Here is a 16347-nt window from a genome sequence, read left to right on the forward strand (position 1 = left end):
TCAGCACAGAGCCCGATGTGGGGCTCGAACCCATGAACCATGAGATCATGACCTGAGCCAAAGTCAGATCTCAATCGACTGAGCCACCCAGGCAACCCTGAAATTTAAATAAAAGCTTAAAAAAAAGGTTCATCCCCATTTGAGATTTGTGGATGGAAATTTTAACAGGGGATAAGTAAGAGGGTACACAGAATTTTCAGGCACGTGCAAGAATTCTCAGGCATGAGTTGAGCTTTCTGGCATGGTATTGTAGGTGGGCATGTTGAACTCCCTGGTGGAGGAAGACCTGGGGGCACATAACAGTGCCAGTATGAGGAAGGTGCTAGGCCCCTGGAGGTGGGAGAAAGAAGGTACTAGGAAATAGACAAAGAATGCAGGAAAGGCATGGAAAGGTCAGAGATTTCCTTTCCAATGAGAACTTTACCTCAGAGCCATCTTTACTTATATATGTAAAGGAAGCAAGATATCTAGAGATTTGCACGAAATCAAGTCACTAGGATAAAGCTTCTAATTGTATTCTTTAATCTACTGGATGTTACCTTCTTGAATATGGGGGTTTTCTCATGCTGAAGAGTTGAATACTGCTAAAAACAAAACAAAAAATCTGTTGTAAGACCATTGCAAGAAGGGAGATCTTAACATTTCTTTCTCTGAAAGCAGCGGCAAGTAATGAGTGTTTATGAATACAATAAACATATCTCAAAAAAGAATGATACAACTTTTATTTTCCATGGATTTTAAAGACACTTTTGCTACATAGTTATGTATTTTTATGAGATTATATTTTTTCATTTGTATGAAGTTCAACCTTATACAATTTTAAGGTGATATGTTTGGTAGTGTATCTATAATCTTTAAAAAGTTTAGAGTTTTTGGAATGTACAGTATATGAGGTAAAATCAAGATTACATTAAAAATTGTTTTCTCCTCTGCACTGATTTTGCAGCGAGGCTCAAATGGCAAGTACACTATTAAATGACATTTACTATCAAAAATAGGAGTTCATTTGAGTTACTATGAAAAACATAAGCCACTGTAACTGCCACAGTGGCATATTTTACCATTTTAGACATTCAACTATATAGAAATCTCTGGGCTATTACACTCAAACTCATTTGTACTGCCAAATGTGGCACTTTTAAGAAGTTTCTAGAAAATAATCGCAATCACTGTTGTTTTGGGGGAAAGTTAGCCTATACATGAGATTAAATTTAAATAAAATGTAAACATACAGTATATTATAGTGACAGATCATTCTTAACACTTGGAAAGGCCAAGTTTATCCATTTCTTTTTTGAACAAAGGTTAATGTTTTTTCTACAGCACAGATCATTTGACATAAAACAATTACAATACATGCCCATTTCTAATATAAGAGAAATTCTTCAGAGATCTTCAAAGCACAAAACATAGGTCCTGTTTTCAAAGACTGACAGAAGTGCTTAGTAATCACTAAAATGCTACCCTCAGCAACTAAAAATTAGTGATTCACTATCCTAAAATTCAAATAATAAATTAAAAAGGCTAGTTACAAGTGTTTTACAGATAACAGATGTGATAAAACAAGAATTTTAGATAGTTTCATTACAAACTATTATTACTGGCAGTCATTGACATCTATGCAAGATGTACAACGTGATACTTGACAAAATTCAATCTGATCATCCAATAACTCACAAATGCAAGCTCACAAAACATTAATGAATTATGCAATTGCAAAGTGCTCTAATGCAACATTAACCACATGCAATCAACAATTTGGAACAGTATCCAGACAGACATTACATTAAACATTAGTTTTTCAAGAAAGAAAGCAGCTTGAAGTTTACTGGTGCAAATTAATTTTGTCTTCAGATTTGGTGCCCCAAACAAAAAGGTTAGGTTTGATTATGAATTCTGATGGTGATGGCAGTAGTTATGGGAGAAGCAGCAAAACTTATGGGAGTTCTTCAAAATTAGCCTGTACCAGATACATGGAGTGAGTGAGTGTGTGTGTGGGTGTGTATTTTTACACTTGGTATGTATAGTTTACATATATGCCGTATATGTACGTGCGTATGTCCTTATACACACACATATAGTTCAAAGGCTCACAAAAACCAAATTAAGTAGGTTTGAAATTTCAGAGTTGAGTATGATTACTTTTTAAAAAGTATCTATAAGCCCTCTGTTCTCTTCCATGTTCTCAAGACTTGAAGAGGTGCTTTTTAAGTAAACATTAAAATATTTTTAGGCCAAGTAAACTGTCTGTGCTTTCTTTAAGTGACTTATCTGTGAATTCATGAATATATACTTGTAATGAAGAACTCCACATTTATCAAACAAGAAGTTTCTTTTTTTCATGCATATTCTTTCATCCAGTTTTTGTCTGCTAAGCCCCTCCAGTTATTCATCATAATCCCACTTACCAAATAATTAAGACAAATGAGGAGGTAGAAATATAGCACTAGATTGCTTTCACAGCATCAGACTTTAACATTTTTTTTTATAGCATGTTAGTGTAAATTTTCATCATTTTGAATTTTTCACTAGGTAATATCTTTAAAACAAACAGATCAGGTTGTCACTGTTACACTCATGCTGACTGGTCAATATACCAATTATATATTGTTGCCTCTTAGAAAATATGTTTTACAAGAAGGCATGTAAAAAAAAAAAAAGAAAAAAGAAAAAAAAGGAAAGAAAAAAGTCCCAACCAAAAAACCAAAAATTGCTATTTCTGTGGCTTGCATTCTAATAAGGTGCCAGCCTCTACCTAATGATATAAGCATTGAAAATGGCAAAAAATGATGTATTATAGTCTCAATGCCAGTGCTAAATGCCACTGTTTTTGTAAAAGCAATACAGAAATAATTTTAGTACATGACAAAATAAAATGTAATACAGTATTAAAAAATAAAGTTATATTTTCACTTGATTACAAAGTACTGAATGATAAAGGCAATCAAAATGGAAAAGAAAGCAAACAGCACGAGGATGACTGCGGCACATTGCTCATCACTCAGCGCCCGCCGGGTCCTCGTGCTCTCCACAGTGTCTCTGTCGGTGCTGGCTGGTGGGTCAGTCCTCTGAGAGGTGAAGAGCACTGTTGTGCTGTAGGGACCTACTAGGTCCTGATGCCCCACAGGGTCTTGGCACTGGCGAATGGCACACACACGGAAACGATATTCACAGTTCAGCTGAAGGCTTGAATACCGGAATGAAGAGTCGGGACCTTTGTAAATCTGTTAATAAGATGGTAAAGAAGGATTATGTGTGAAGACTAGGCAGAAAACCCATTTTACAACTGGCTAGTTTTAGAAGTATTTCTTTTTTTTTTTTTATAATTTTTTTTTTTTCAACGTTTATTTATTTTTGGGACAGAGAGAGACAGAGCATGAACGGGGGAGGGGCAGAGAGAGAGGGAGACACAGAATCGGAAACAGGCTCCAGGCTCTGAGCCATCAGCCCAGAGCCTGACGCGGGGCTCCAACTCCCGGACCGCGAGATCGTGACCTGGCTGAAGTCGGACGCTTAACCGAATGCGCCACCCAGGCGCCCCTAGAAGTATTTCTGACATGAAAGCTAGTGAAATGCCACTCCTTTAAACTTTTTAATGACATTTAAAAAATACCTAACTTTACATTAAAGAGCTTATCCACCGTTTAAGGGCAAGAGAAACTGGAAAAGTGAGGATGTGACATCCATCCTCACAGAACTTACAGACCAGTTAAGGAGAGATTTGCCTCCAAAGTAGCTACAGAACAAGCTAATTCAGCCCACAGGCATTCCCCTAGTTTCTTCAACTGTAAGAAGTCAAACTTTTGTGAAACCATTCCATGAAAGGAGAAACCATGCTCCTTCATTAGATCTTTGCAAAAGTGGTTTCTGTCAATTTCAAACATTTGCTGAAACGATGAATGAATGAATAAGGGGAACTTTCTATAGGTGTCTATGGCAAATTATTTCATAAACTTTAAGAAATCACTTACAAACACAGAATTGGATGTTAAAACTCAACTCCTCTGACCACCCCTTAGAAAGGAAAGAACAAGAATAGAATGCCATGGATTTTCAAGAGTGTGCTAATGATTCAGAGTGTTATCTACTGGAATTGATCACCCCTGGGTCCAAGCACTGTTTTGCTACTTCACACTCTATGTGATCTTAGACCAGTTACCTTAGTACAGTAAGCATATTATTATCTTGTATGGTAATTATAAGAATGAAACAAGTATTTGTGAAAGCACTTAGCACAGTGCCCAGCACATAGCACATGTTCAATATATGGAAACTATCGGGGGTCCCTGGGTGGCTCAGTTGGTTAAGCATCTGACTTCAGCTCAGCTCAGGTCAGAAAAGGATCTCACAGCTCGTGAGTTGGAGCCCTGTGTCAGGCATTCTTTCTGCCCCTCCCCTGCTTGCATTCTGTCTCTCTCAAAAATAAATACGCATTAAAAAAAAAAAAACTATATGGAAGCTATCATTTCTACTAATGAGTTCCTTCCCTCATTCTATCAATGAGAAAACCAAGGCTCATTAGTGACTGCCCAACTGAGTTTTTCCAGCTAGTTGGTGGGCTGTAAGTTGGATCAACCCAAACCTGAGGTAGCATTCTTTCAAGCAATTTTACCTGCCTCATTTGTATCTATGTTGTAAATCTAATTTTTACGTATTGATTTGCTTCCAAAGGAGCAAGGTAAGAGCTTTGTCTCATTTTGTGTCTTTGGAATCCAGCACGTAATAGGTAAAGGACGCTAGATTAGTGAATTATTGACCATGTATACGTCAAAATGTATCAGTGGATGCTGCGAATATATAAAGGAGCTTTTACTGAAGGAAGTAAGACTTAGATGATGACGCAAAGAAAATGATAAATATACATTAGTTCTGAGGATGCAGATGAGCAATACAAGGGGTGTAAATGTAGTAATGTTCATGTCTGGACTGTGGTAAAAGGAGTAACGTCAGTAAATCAGAAGACAGTATTAGAAAGCAGTGTCAAAAAGTACACATACGATGAGCCCAAAATAGTAAAAATAAAAAATATGTATTTGTCATATGTATATAATGGGTGGCATTTATTTGTCTTTAAAATTTTCTTTACTTTCCATTTGTCTCCAAATGGGCATGGTAATATAGTTACAGGAAAAAATTCAACAAATGGTATGAGGGTGATAGGTGAAGAGATTTGACAGACAGGAAGGAATATGTTCAGAACACTAGTCGGAAACTGTGGCATTTATCTATCTGTCTGTCTGTCTGTCTGTCTATCTATCTATCTATCTATCTATCTATCTATCTATCTATCTTATCTATCTATCTTATCTATCTATCTATCTATCTATGTGATATTTAAACAGTGTTTGAGGACTCTTAATCATGAAGCTGAATGAGGGATTGAAGGAGCTGGGCAGGATAGGGGCTCTTGTATGGAAAACACAGGGATATGAGGTGTTAGTATAGTTTTTATGGATCACTTTTAGAAATGATTTTTATTTGAATAAGTTGGCAGGCAAAAAAAAAAAAAAAATTCTTTCAAGGGTTCAAAAAAGCTTGGGACCAAAACTATGTTAGTATTTTTGACAATGATGAAGTGAAGAGTTTGGACAGGAGAGATTGGGAGGAAAGATAATGAGGTCAAGTTTTCAATTTTGTGTTTCAGATGTTAGAAGGATATCTAAACAAAGAGCCATCTTTTTTTTTTTTTTTTTAACGTTTTTATTTATTTTTGGGACAGAGAGAGACAGAGCATGAACGGGGGAGGGGCAGAGAGAGAGGGAGACACAGAATCGGAAACAGGCTCCAGGCTCCGAGCCATCAGCCCAGAGCCTGATGCGGGGCTCGAACTCCCGGACCACGAGATCGTGACCTGGCTGAAGTCGGACGCTTAACCGACTGCGCCACCCAGGCGCCCCAACAAAGAGCCATCTTATAGGTGACTGCAGATACAGGACTGAAGAAAACAGATAAACTTGCTAAAGCTAATTTATAAAAATGTTCACATATCTAAGTGAAGCTATTCAAAACAAGACTGAAGCTTGAGATAAGGAGGGTTAGTTAGGTCTGAGACTGAGAAATAAAAATTACGATGAAAAACACCATTTCCAGTCCCCCAGTTCCTACTGACAAGGGAAGATTGTTGTGATCTTAGTAAACAGAAAAGGGCAAGTAAAACTCAAAAATTCGTAATTTTTGGCCTGTAGCTATTACTCACAGATGACTTATAATTACATATAGTTAAAATAAAACAAAAAAAGAGTTCTTTATATTTGCTATCAATAAACTATCCATTTTATAGGATAAGTATGGCAAATATTAACGCAGATTTACAGTTAAAATGGCAGGTAAGAGATTATGGTTTTCACTTTGCATTCTAATCGAGAAATGCATACTAAATTTAAGCTTATGATGTTTGTGCATGTTTAGCTGGCTAAGAACTTATGCCAATTGCAACAGAATTTTACAGGAAAATTTTTATTTTTTAAAAAAAAATTTTTTTTTTCAACGTTTTTTATTTATTTTTGGGACAGAGAGAGACAGAGCATGAATGGGGGAGGGGCAGAGAGAGAGGGAGACACAGAATCGGAAACAGGCTCCAGGCTCTGAGCCATCAGCCCAGAGCCCGACACGGGGCTCGAACCCACGGACCGTGAGATCGTGACCTGGCTGAAGTCGGACGCTTAACCGACTGCGCCACCCAGGCGCCCCTACAGGAAAATTTTTAAAGAATGTTTAGATTTTCATAAATTTGTATTTGTCCTTATTTTAGCTTTGTGAATATGTCACAGCATGAAGAAAATAACAATTGTAGAACAGGGGCCAATAAAAATGAAACCAGTTTCTCTCCATATCTACATTCTAAAAGCCTATTTGGTTGGCTAGATGAATTCACCAAGTACTCATACAAAAATATAAAATAGTCCTTTGTTATTTTTTTAATTTTTTAATGTTTATTTTTGAGACAGGAGAGACAGAGCATAGCAGGGGAGGGGCAGAGAGAGAGGGAGACACAGAATCTGAAGGAGGCTCCAGGCTCTGAGCTGTTAGTACAGACCCTGACACGCGGCTCGAACTCACAAGCTGTGAGATCATGACCTGGGCCAAAGTCGGACGCTCAACCAACTAAGCCACCCAGGTACCCCAGTCCTTTGTTATCTTTTAAGGATGAGTGAACATTTTTACTATCAAAGATAACCACTTCTGAAGTTATCATTATAAAGGAACAATCTGTTTAACTATTTCAACTTTTTGTGGATGTTACACATCCACAATCTGATTTTATCCTGAGTAATATGCACAGTATATATTATTTATAGCAGTTAGTATTAGACAATGATTTTAATAATACATTGTTTTTAGGCCAAGTACAGGCTTGTTTAAACCTTTCCTTATGGTTATTACACATTTGATTACATTTAAAAGTGATTATTCCTTATGACACATAGTAAGGCATATGTTGCCATGTAATTTGTTACATATTGTCATGTCACCCTCTGCAATCTGTTAATATACTATTGCAGATACTTATTTCGTAGTGATCAATACATAAAGAGAACAGTAAAAACCCCTTAAAACTAATGAATGTAGACAGCCACATAGCTCTTGTCTGTATCCTTCCCCTCTCTTATTGCTCCAAGTGAACTTGGAGATTCCAGAGCAGTTAAGTTTATTGTGCTTAAGTACCACTTAGAACTTAAACAAACAAACAAACAACAACAAAAAAGGAAAACAATCACGGTCCCAGCTCTTATGACATTCAGGTTCATGAGGTCTGTATGCCACTCTGAGGAGCAGTTTTTGGGAATGTAAGTTCAGAAGTTAAAGAATAAAAGAAGTTGTACAGAATCCAACAGGCCACTGTCACAGCATCCATTCTCCCAACACTACCAACATTTTTGATGGGGTATCAAACTCTCCCTTATCCAATCCATGTATTGGGAGAAGCTGGCCTCATTAACTCCAGAGCAGGCCTCTGGTTGGCTTAAACCCTGAAACAGTCATTCATTCAGGAATGGCTTTGCAATCTAAGTGCTTTCTTTTCCCTGAATGTGAATGAGGGACAGTAAGTTCCTTATGGCTACGGGCAGCCACTGAAGACTATGAGAAAAACCATGCCCCTGACAACTTCATTGAGCTTCTGAATCACAGAATCCTGAAGCCTGCTTACCTTCAGGCATCTCCCTCAGAGGATTTACACTTGATTGCACCAGTCTGAGTTGGTTTTCCTGGTACTTGCAACATAATGAGCTGTGACACAAAAGTGTCTTAGGTACAGACTCCCAGGTTGGTTGATCTGTTGTGAAAGTGACTCTATTTTCCCCCAGTATTTTTTAATTCATCTTTTATACTACTCGAAATGTCATTTTGGTAAAAGAGCACTTACTTGCTTTTAAAAATGTATACACCTCTGAGGGGATTACAGAACCCGTAGATACTTGCCTTTGGCATGAATCTTCCCAAGCAAATAGTTTTTCTCCTAATGCCACTAAGGTCAGCTACCCTGTGTATATGGGAGTTATGATGTGTGTCAGACATGGAGGCACGAGTCAGAGGGAGAGTGTATTGTAGAGAACGGGGCAGTTTTAGGTGAGGTCCTACAGAAAGGGGCACCGAGTAGCAAGAAGGCAGCAAAGGGTTTTCTTAAAGCTGATCAAAGAAGGATGAAGAAAGGGAAGAATACAACAAAATCAATGTGTTTCTATTCTTCCCTTCTTTGTCCCAAACTTTTAAGTTTAGCCCAGCATCATAAGTACTTGCTGCCGCCAGGCGAATTTGCTTCTAGACCCCCAATCCCAGCAATATTATAGGTTAAAAAGATTTTTTATAGGCTCATTTAGAAACTCAACCCGCAACTTATAAATAATAATCCCTTCTTAAAAACATCAGCTGTTCCTACTGCTGTGGAATAAGACCCACCAGGACCTGGCCTCTTTAGCCACATACTCCATTCTTGAGTCTTACTCAAGTCACACTTAAGTTCATGGTTCCTTCTAAGCTCACCAGTGCCGCCATGCCTCCTCTTACTTAAATGGCACTCCTTTTAGAAAATATTCCAGAAGTCCAGGTGGAATAAATCATTCCTTTTTGTAAAATAGGTTTTATCTTTGTCATGACCTTTTATTTGTTTGGCTATGTAAAATGTCATGACTATAAAATTTTTGCTTGCTTGTTATATTCTAAACAACTTTCTTAAAATCAAAACAGTAACCTATTAATAATACCATAACCACCCCCCATAATTCTTTAAACATAGTATTTAATTCATACGTATTGATTATCAAATAAATTTTATGTAAAATATTAAATTCCATGAATGAACCTGAATTCTTAAAAAACCCTTCAAACTTTTGGAGTATAACTTGCCAATCAACATTTAAGAGATTCAGAGAAGCATATATATGATGATGTTCTAAGGAAATCAGTATTTTAAGTTTTATAGCATGCTTACAATCTAAAGTAAGTGAAAGTGATGACAGGATTGATTTAGCTTTTAAGTTAAATTAGAATTAGTATTGCTGTTTCATGTAGTGGTATGTTTATTAAAATTCATATACTACTCAAATCTGAGGTCCCTATTTCCTTTAAAAATATAATGCAATTACATTTTTGTAATATTAATTTTGCTTCCTCCTTGGAAGGAAACCTGCTTATCTGTAAATTATATTCAAATCTGATTATAATGTCAATTGCAGATGGCTTAATAAAGAAAAACAATCATATGCCAAATTTAATCTGACTCTGTGGAGCCTTTTGTAATTTCACTTAAGAAACTGCACTTCTAAGGGCACGTGGGTAGCTCAGTCAATTAAGCGCTGGACTTCGGCCCAGGTCATGATCTTACGGCTTGTTGAGTTTGAGCCCCACGTTGGGCTCTGTGCTGATAGCTCAGAGCCTGGAGCCTGCTTCAGATTCTGTGTCTCCCTTTCTCTCTCTGCCCCTCCCCTGCTCACATTCTCTTTCTCTCTCAAAAATAAACATTAAAAAATAAAAATAAAAAAATAAAAAAAAAGAAATTGCACTTCTATACTTACAACTTGAAAGAAAAAATTAGATCTATATTGAAAAAATATTATGGGGTGGCTGGGTGGCTCAGTTGGTTAAGTGCCTGACTCTTGATTTCAGTTCAGGTCATGATCTCAGGGTTTGTGAGTTTGAGCCCCACGTTGGGTTCTGCATTGACAGCATGGAGCCTACTTGGAATTCTCTCTCTGCCCCTCCGCTGCTCGTGCTCTTTCTCAAAATAAATAAAGTAAACTTTAAAGAAAAAAAGATAAATATTCTATTACTAATAGCTATAACAGTATGAGACTGAAATAAAACTGATGAATGACTAATTTTCTAGTGGGAAAAGAAAATACAAGACACTCAAAAGAAAACAACCTCACTTTTAAGAGCACTAAAAATAAAGAAGGTTGACACAGAAAAGGGAGAATCAGATGCAGTGTTTATAGAAATTAGGCTTTTGAGTTGCATAAAAACCACTTCTTTATAAAAGTTACAGTGGAAAAAAAAAAAGTTACAGTGAACACTGGCAGCTTCCTACTTCATCTCATCGCTATTCATCATCTATCAGGAAGACATCTTTGAAATTTCTCAGCCATGTAGGTGACACTTCTGCTAGGCTTCCATAATGACTAAATATTGTCATATTTACAACACTGCATTATAATAATAATAACAGTAGTAGTAGTAATATGATGATGATGATGATGACGGAAGCCTCCCTAATGTCCTCTGCTTCTACCTGTGTCCCATTCTAGCCAAAATGACCTCGTGACTGATAATGTGACCACTCTGGTCAAAATCCTCCACTGGTTTCTCACTTTACATGGAGTGAAAGTCACAGTATGGCCTATAATGCCCTACGTGATCTTTATACCACTCACAGACCCCCTTTACCATTAACTACTTGACTTCATCTATTATTTTTCCCATTGCTCACACAACCTCATATTGGCCTCCTTGTTCATTAAATTTAACAACCATGTTTTTGCACACCTACTGCTTCCTCTTCTTGGAATACTGTTCTCCCCATATTCACCTCCTTTGGGTCTCTGTTCCATTGTCACCTGATTGCCCTGTATGAAACAGTACTAGCTGTCTCTACCCGCAATGACAGCCTATTCCTGTTACCCAGTTTTATTTTTTCTCCACTGTACTTATCACTCTCTAAGATATACTGATATAGATTATATCTAATATAAGATACATTTGCTTTTAGTATCTCTTTTTCTACTGAATGTAAGCTCCACAGAGGCAAGAACTTTTTGTACAGCGTTATATATCCTGAGTGCCTGGCATACAGTTAAATACATTCTTGCCTAATCAATGAATAATCTGTTAAATATATAGTTCACACTTAAAATATTTTGAATCCTGAGATACTGTGTAGTTATAATCTTTGGAACATGGTAAGTACTAAATAAATGTTTTTAAATTAGAAGATAAAGACAGTCAAATCTTGCATTGCCAAGTGCATTAAGATGAGAAATAAAAATAAGTATCCATAGAATTACATTTTAGCACATACCTGTTTAAATTCTGAATCTTTTCCCAACATAACTTGAAGACTGTAAATAACTGGATCACCTTTCATTGGCTGTAAACACTCCCATGTAAGTTCACAAATGTGATCATTTACTTTCTCTATTTTGGGAGCTGTAGAGAACAAATACAAATAAAATCTACTCTACTTGATTTTTAATTTGGCACATCACACAGACACTTGTTTTAATCAAAATCAACAAACATTTAAAACCCAGTTATATACTTGAAATAAATATCAATGAATTTTTGAAATTTGCAGAGAAATGGTTAATGTTCCATTCTTATTATCTCCAGGCCATATAATCTACGGGTGCCACAATGGCCAGACTGACTAAAGGATCTGTCAAGGGAAGCACTGTTTTCATTGAGCTAAAAGGCCAATAGAGAGGTTATGGCAATTCTAAAACAACGTCAATGATGCTTCTAAGGGCATAACTAGAACATGACATTTTGTAATTTAAGAAATCTCCTAAGAGGGTAAGTTGAAAAATACTCCTAGCTGCTTGACATAAGACTGTTTCACTCCATGTTGGGATACAGAGGGTTAAAATCAGCAATCTTCTTAAGGTTAGTACACACTAAACTGGATGAGAGAACAGAAAAATGACTCAGTAAAACTCCATCAACATTATTAGAAAGTTTGTCAAGGACAGTCCTGCTAACTATGGATCTGCTTAATAAATGACATATTTCAAGTACATGATCCAGGAAACTGTACTAGAAATCTGTGTGATTTGTCCTCCGTGTGAGGAATGTTAGCGATTTTGGCTAAATACACAAAGTGTAATCCTTGCCAGGGTCATTTTATTTTTTAAAGGTTTATTTTGAGAGAGAGAGAGAGACAGAGAATATGAATGAGCAAGCAGGGGAGGGGCAGACAGAGGGAGAGAGAAAACCATGCAGGCTCCATGCTGTCAGTGCAGAGCCGGAGACTGGGCTTGATCCCACAAATGGTGAGATCGTGACCTGAGTTGAAATCGAGTTGGATGCTCAACTGACGGAGCCACCCAGACGCCCCAGTCAGGGTCATTTAAAAATAAGAATCCTTCTAGGGGTGCCTGGGTGGCTTAGTCAGTTGAGTGTCTGACTCTTGATTTCAGCTCAGGTCGTGATCCCAGGGTCATAGGATCAACCACCCTGTTGAACTCTGCACTGAGTGTGGAACCTGCTTAAGATCCTCTCCCCTGCTCGCTCTCTCTCTCTCTCAAAAAAAAAAAAAAAAAAAAAAAAAAGAACCCATCTAAAAATTAATTTTAAAGATATTTGTACATACAACTGAAAGTGTGTAAATTAAGATTTAAAAGTTCTAGTTAACTAGGGGCACCTGGTGGCTCAGTCAGTTGAGGGTCCGACTTCAGCTCAGGTCGTGATCTTGCAGTTTATGGGTTCAAGCTCTGTATCGAGCTCTGTGCCAACAGCTTGGAGCCTGCTTCAGATTCTGTGTTTCCCTCTCACTCTTTACCCTTCTCCTGCTTGTGCTGTCTCTCTCTCAAAAATGAATAAGCATTAAAAAAATAATTCAATTTAACTAAGAATGTATTTATGTTGTGCTTAACAGACAACCTGGCTCTCTCCCTGAAATATGAATGAATGAAACAGTAACAACTCAAAATAATTTGAGTTTGTGATTTTTCTTTAAAAAATTTTTGTTTTAATATTTTTATTTGAGGGAGAGAGAGAGAGAGAAAGAGACAGTGCACAAGTGGTAGAGGGGCAGAGAGAGAAGGAGACACAGAATCTGAAGTAGGCTCTAGGCTGCAAGTTGTTGGCACAGAGCCTGATGCAGGGCTTGAACTCACAAGTTGTGAGATCTCGACCAGAGCTGAAGTCGGACACTTAACCAACTCGACTGAGCCACCCAGGTGCCCCTGTGACTTTTTTCCTTAGTAACAACAGCAGAAACATTAAATGACCCTATTAGAAAACCAGTATATCTATTCAGTTTAGTATTTTTATGCTAGATTATTAAAAATAGTGACAAAACCCAGTGCTCATCTGAGTATCAATGTGCTAGATAAAAGAGCTTCTATTTTGAGTAAAACTCTCAGTAGATAGGCTTGTCTATATAATTTCTTTTTTATAATTTATGTTGGACACATATTGGACAATAAATTGTAATAATAGCACATAAAATTGTTTATGAACATCCATTTAAAATTTATTACTAAAAAAATAATGATGTATAACTTACCTTTCAAGGCAGCTGGGACAGATTTTGGAGTAGTAAAAATATATTCTTGAGAGAGAGGACCTTCCCCTGCTTCATTACAAGCTTGAATACAGAATTTATAGGATGTTGACTCATTAAGTCTTTGTACTTTGTATGTATGACATGGACCTCTATATAAGGATACAAACCTAAAATGGAAATGACTCTTATTAAAAATAAACCTTGAGTACACTACAAAAAATTTTTAAAAACTACTAAAAAAGTAGAGCTGGGACACTATTCAGAAGTATAAATTGCTCCTAGACATTAATGTCACTCCAAATAAATACTTTTTTCATCAAATGATGAAAATCATAGGATTGGTAAATTTCCTAATTTTGACATGGTGTCCTGAAAATTTATTGTTAAGTTTTGTATCCAATCATTGTTAACTTTTCAGGCTTCTGGTACAGTTTCATTTCTGATTGCCATTTTTTAAAGATACATTTTTAAAGATACTCGGAACACGACAATTTTCATTACAGTCTTAGGCATATAATTTATTATAAAAAAGAAAATCTTCAATTTCCAGGTATAATTTTAGATGACTGGTGATGTTTTCTCGAGATTTACATAGCAGTATGAAAGAATATAAAATTAGCCATAAATTATCCACCTGAACTGTTTGATGGGAAAGTTTAACATCATATATGTCACCTATAAGTTCAATGTTCCCCAATATTTTTGATTGGCTGTTTGAAAATTTTTGGAAATTGGGGAATGAATAATGGAATGCTCACATAGTTCTAAAGAGTCTGAAAACTGCAGTCAAGGTTAAAAATGAAGAAATAGTTAATGACCTGAAGTAACAGTATTTCTAAGAAGCAGTAATTAGATAAGCCTGGCCTTTTTAGTCTCCCAATTTTTTTTTTTATTTTTTATTTTTATTTTTATTTTTTAATTTTTTTTTCAACATTTATTTATTTTTGGGACAGAGAGAGACAGAGCATGAACGGGGGAGGGGCAGAGAGAGAGGGAGACACAGAATCGGAAACAGGCTCCAGGCTCTGAGCCATCAGCCCAGAGCCTGACGCGGGGCTCGAACTCACGGACCGCGAGATCGTGACCCGGCTGAAGTCGGACGCTTAACCGACTGCGCCACCCAGGCGCCCCTCCCAATTTTTTTTTAAAGGATAGGGGAAAAAAAGAGTTGCAACCACTACTGGAAAAGTGAAACAAGGGGCGCCTGGGTGGCGCAGTCGGTTAAGCGTCCGACTTCAGCCAGGTCACGATCTCGCGGTCCATGAGTTCGAGCCCCGCATCAGGCTCTGGGCTGATGGCTCAGAGCCTGGAGCCTGTTTCCGATTCTGTGTCTCCCTCTCTCTCTGCCCCTCCCCCGTTCATGCTCTGTCTCTCTCTGTCCCAAAAATAAATTAAAAAAAAAAAAAAAAAAAAAAAAGTGAAACAATGATAAAACCTGTAGTCAGGAAACAGCTGAAATAGCATTCTGATATTATCCCACAGCAAATGTAAGTAGTTGTGAGAAATCAAAGGTAAAGAGTATAACTAAAGATATTAAATTGATTTAATTTATTAAATTTATATAGTAAACTTACAACACCATAAAAGGTTTCTTAAATATATTTTCCACAGCCAGCAGCCATATTCACACCCTACAACTCTCCAGATGCTAAATATTAACTAAGCTTAACATTCTGTAATAGAATACAGCCTAATAATAATGGAAATCTTTATTCTACTCCATTTCCAACAAACATTAATTAGATCCATTTCCAGGAAACCTCTTGCATTACCCTAATGCAATGTAAATGCTAGAAAGGGGATGAAACTAATTTAAAGAATTCACCCAATGATTATAACATACATTAAAGATAAATGGCTACACAGAAAATCTGTGGCAAAGAACCTCCTTCTAGAGATAGGGCTTTACAAATGTACATAAAATTCTGCCAAGAACAAAGGCTGACTAACATTCATAGAGGCACAGAAAATGATCAGTACTGTTTGCTCTGTGTAATGCTCTTACTGGATATATAGTATGTTTAATTCTGTATGTTATTTTAAATGTAGAAGTCTTTCTGAGAGTACTTATGTACAATTACCATGAATATTCCATTACTGAATGTCTGATTAAGATACAAACACGTACAATACAAAAAACAAAGTGGGAAAACCTTGGGAAAAACTACTTCTAGTACTCTGAATCCATCAGGTATGCAAATTGTTTCTTATAAGCTGAGTGAAAAGCAAAATTTGAATTCTTAAAATATTACAGTAACACCTTTGGAGGATATATGGCATTATTTACATGGGATATAATGTCAGTAAACAGCCTCAGATTTGCATTTGAATAATTTATACTACAAATATTTTGAGTAACATTATAATTCAAATGCATGATTTAGTAGGACAGTATATGGCATGGATATAATGAAAATATAAAGGATGGCAGCATAGACAAGAACCTGAGTAGCGAGGGGACAGGCTAATAATCTGAGTCTAACCAAGATCTGACACTGAGGAAATGAACTGTACTGACTCAGTGTGAAGGTCCTGTGACGAGTGCGGAAGAAAGTGAGACATAACCTGTGCCCGCAAAGATCTCAGAGGCCTTACACCAATTAATCATGTACTGTTAAAACTGCCTC

General features: G+C 36.8%; 1 protein-coding gene across 1 annotated transcript in view; it reads right to left on the reverse strand.

The window, feature by feature from the left end:
* Positions 1-699: 699 nt before the first annotated feature.
* FNDC3A (fibronectin type III domain containing 3A) overlaps positions 700-16347 on the reverse strand; it is a 144527-nt gene continuing 128879 nt past the window's right edge. The window contains 3 exon segments of the mRNA XM_043578439.1: positions 700-3224; positions 11513-11640; positions 13721-13887. Coding sequence (XP_043434374.1) covers positions 2910-3224; positions 11513-11640; positions 13721-13887 — 610 coding nt within the window. The 3' untranslated portion in view covers positions 700-2909.

The sequence above is a fragment of the Prionailurus bengalensis genome, chromosome A1 (assembly GCF_016509475.1).
Source record: "Prionailurus bengalensis isolate Pbe53 chromosome A1, Fcat_Pben_1.1_paternal_pri, whole genome shotgun sequence".
Lineage (NCBI taxonomy): Eukaryota > Metazoa > Chordata > Mammalia > Carnivora > Felidae > Prionailurus > Prionailurus bengalensis.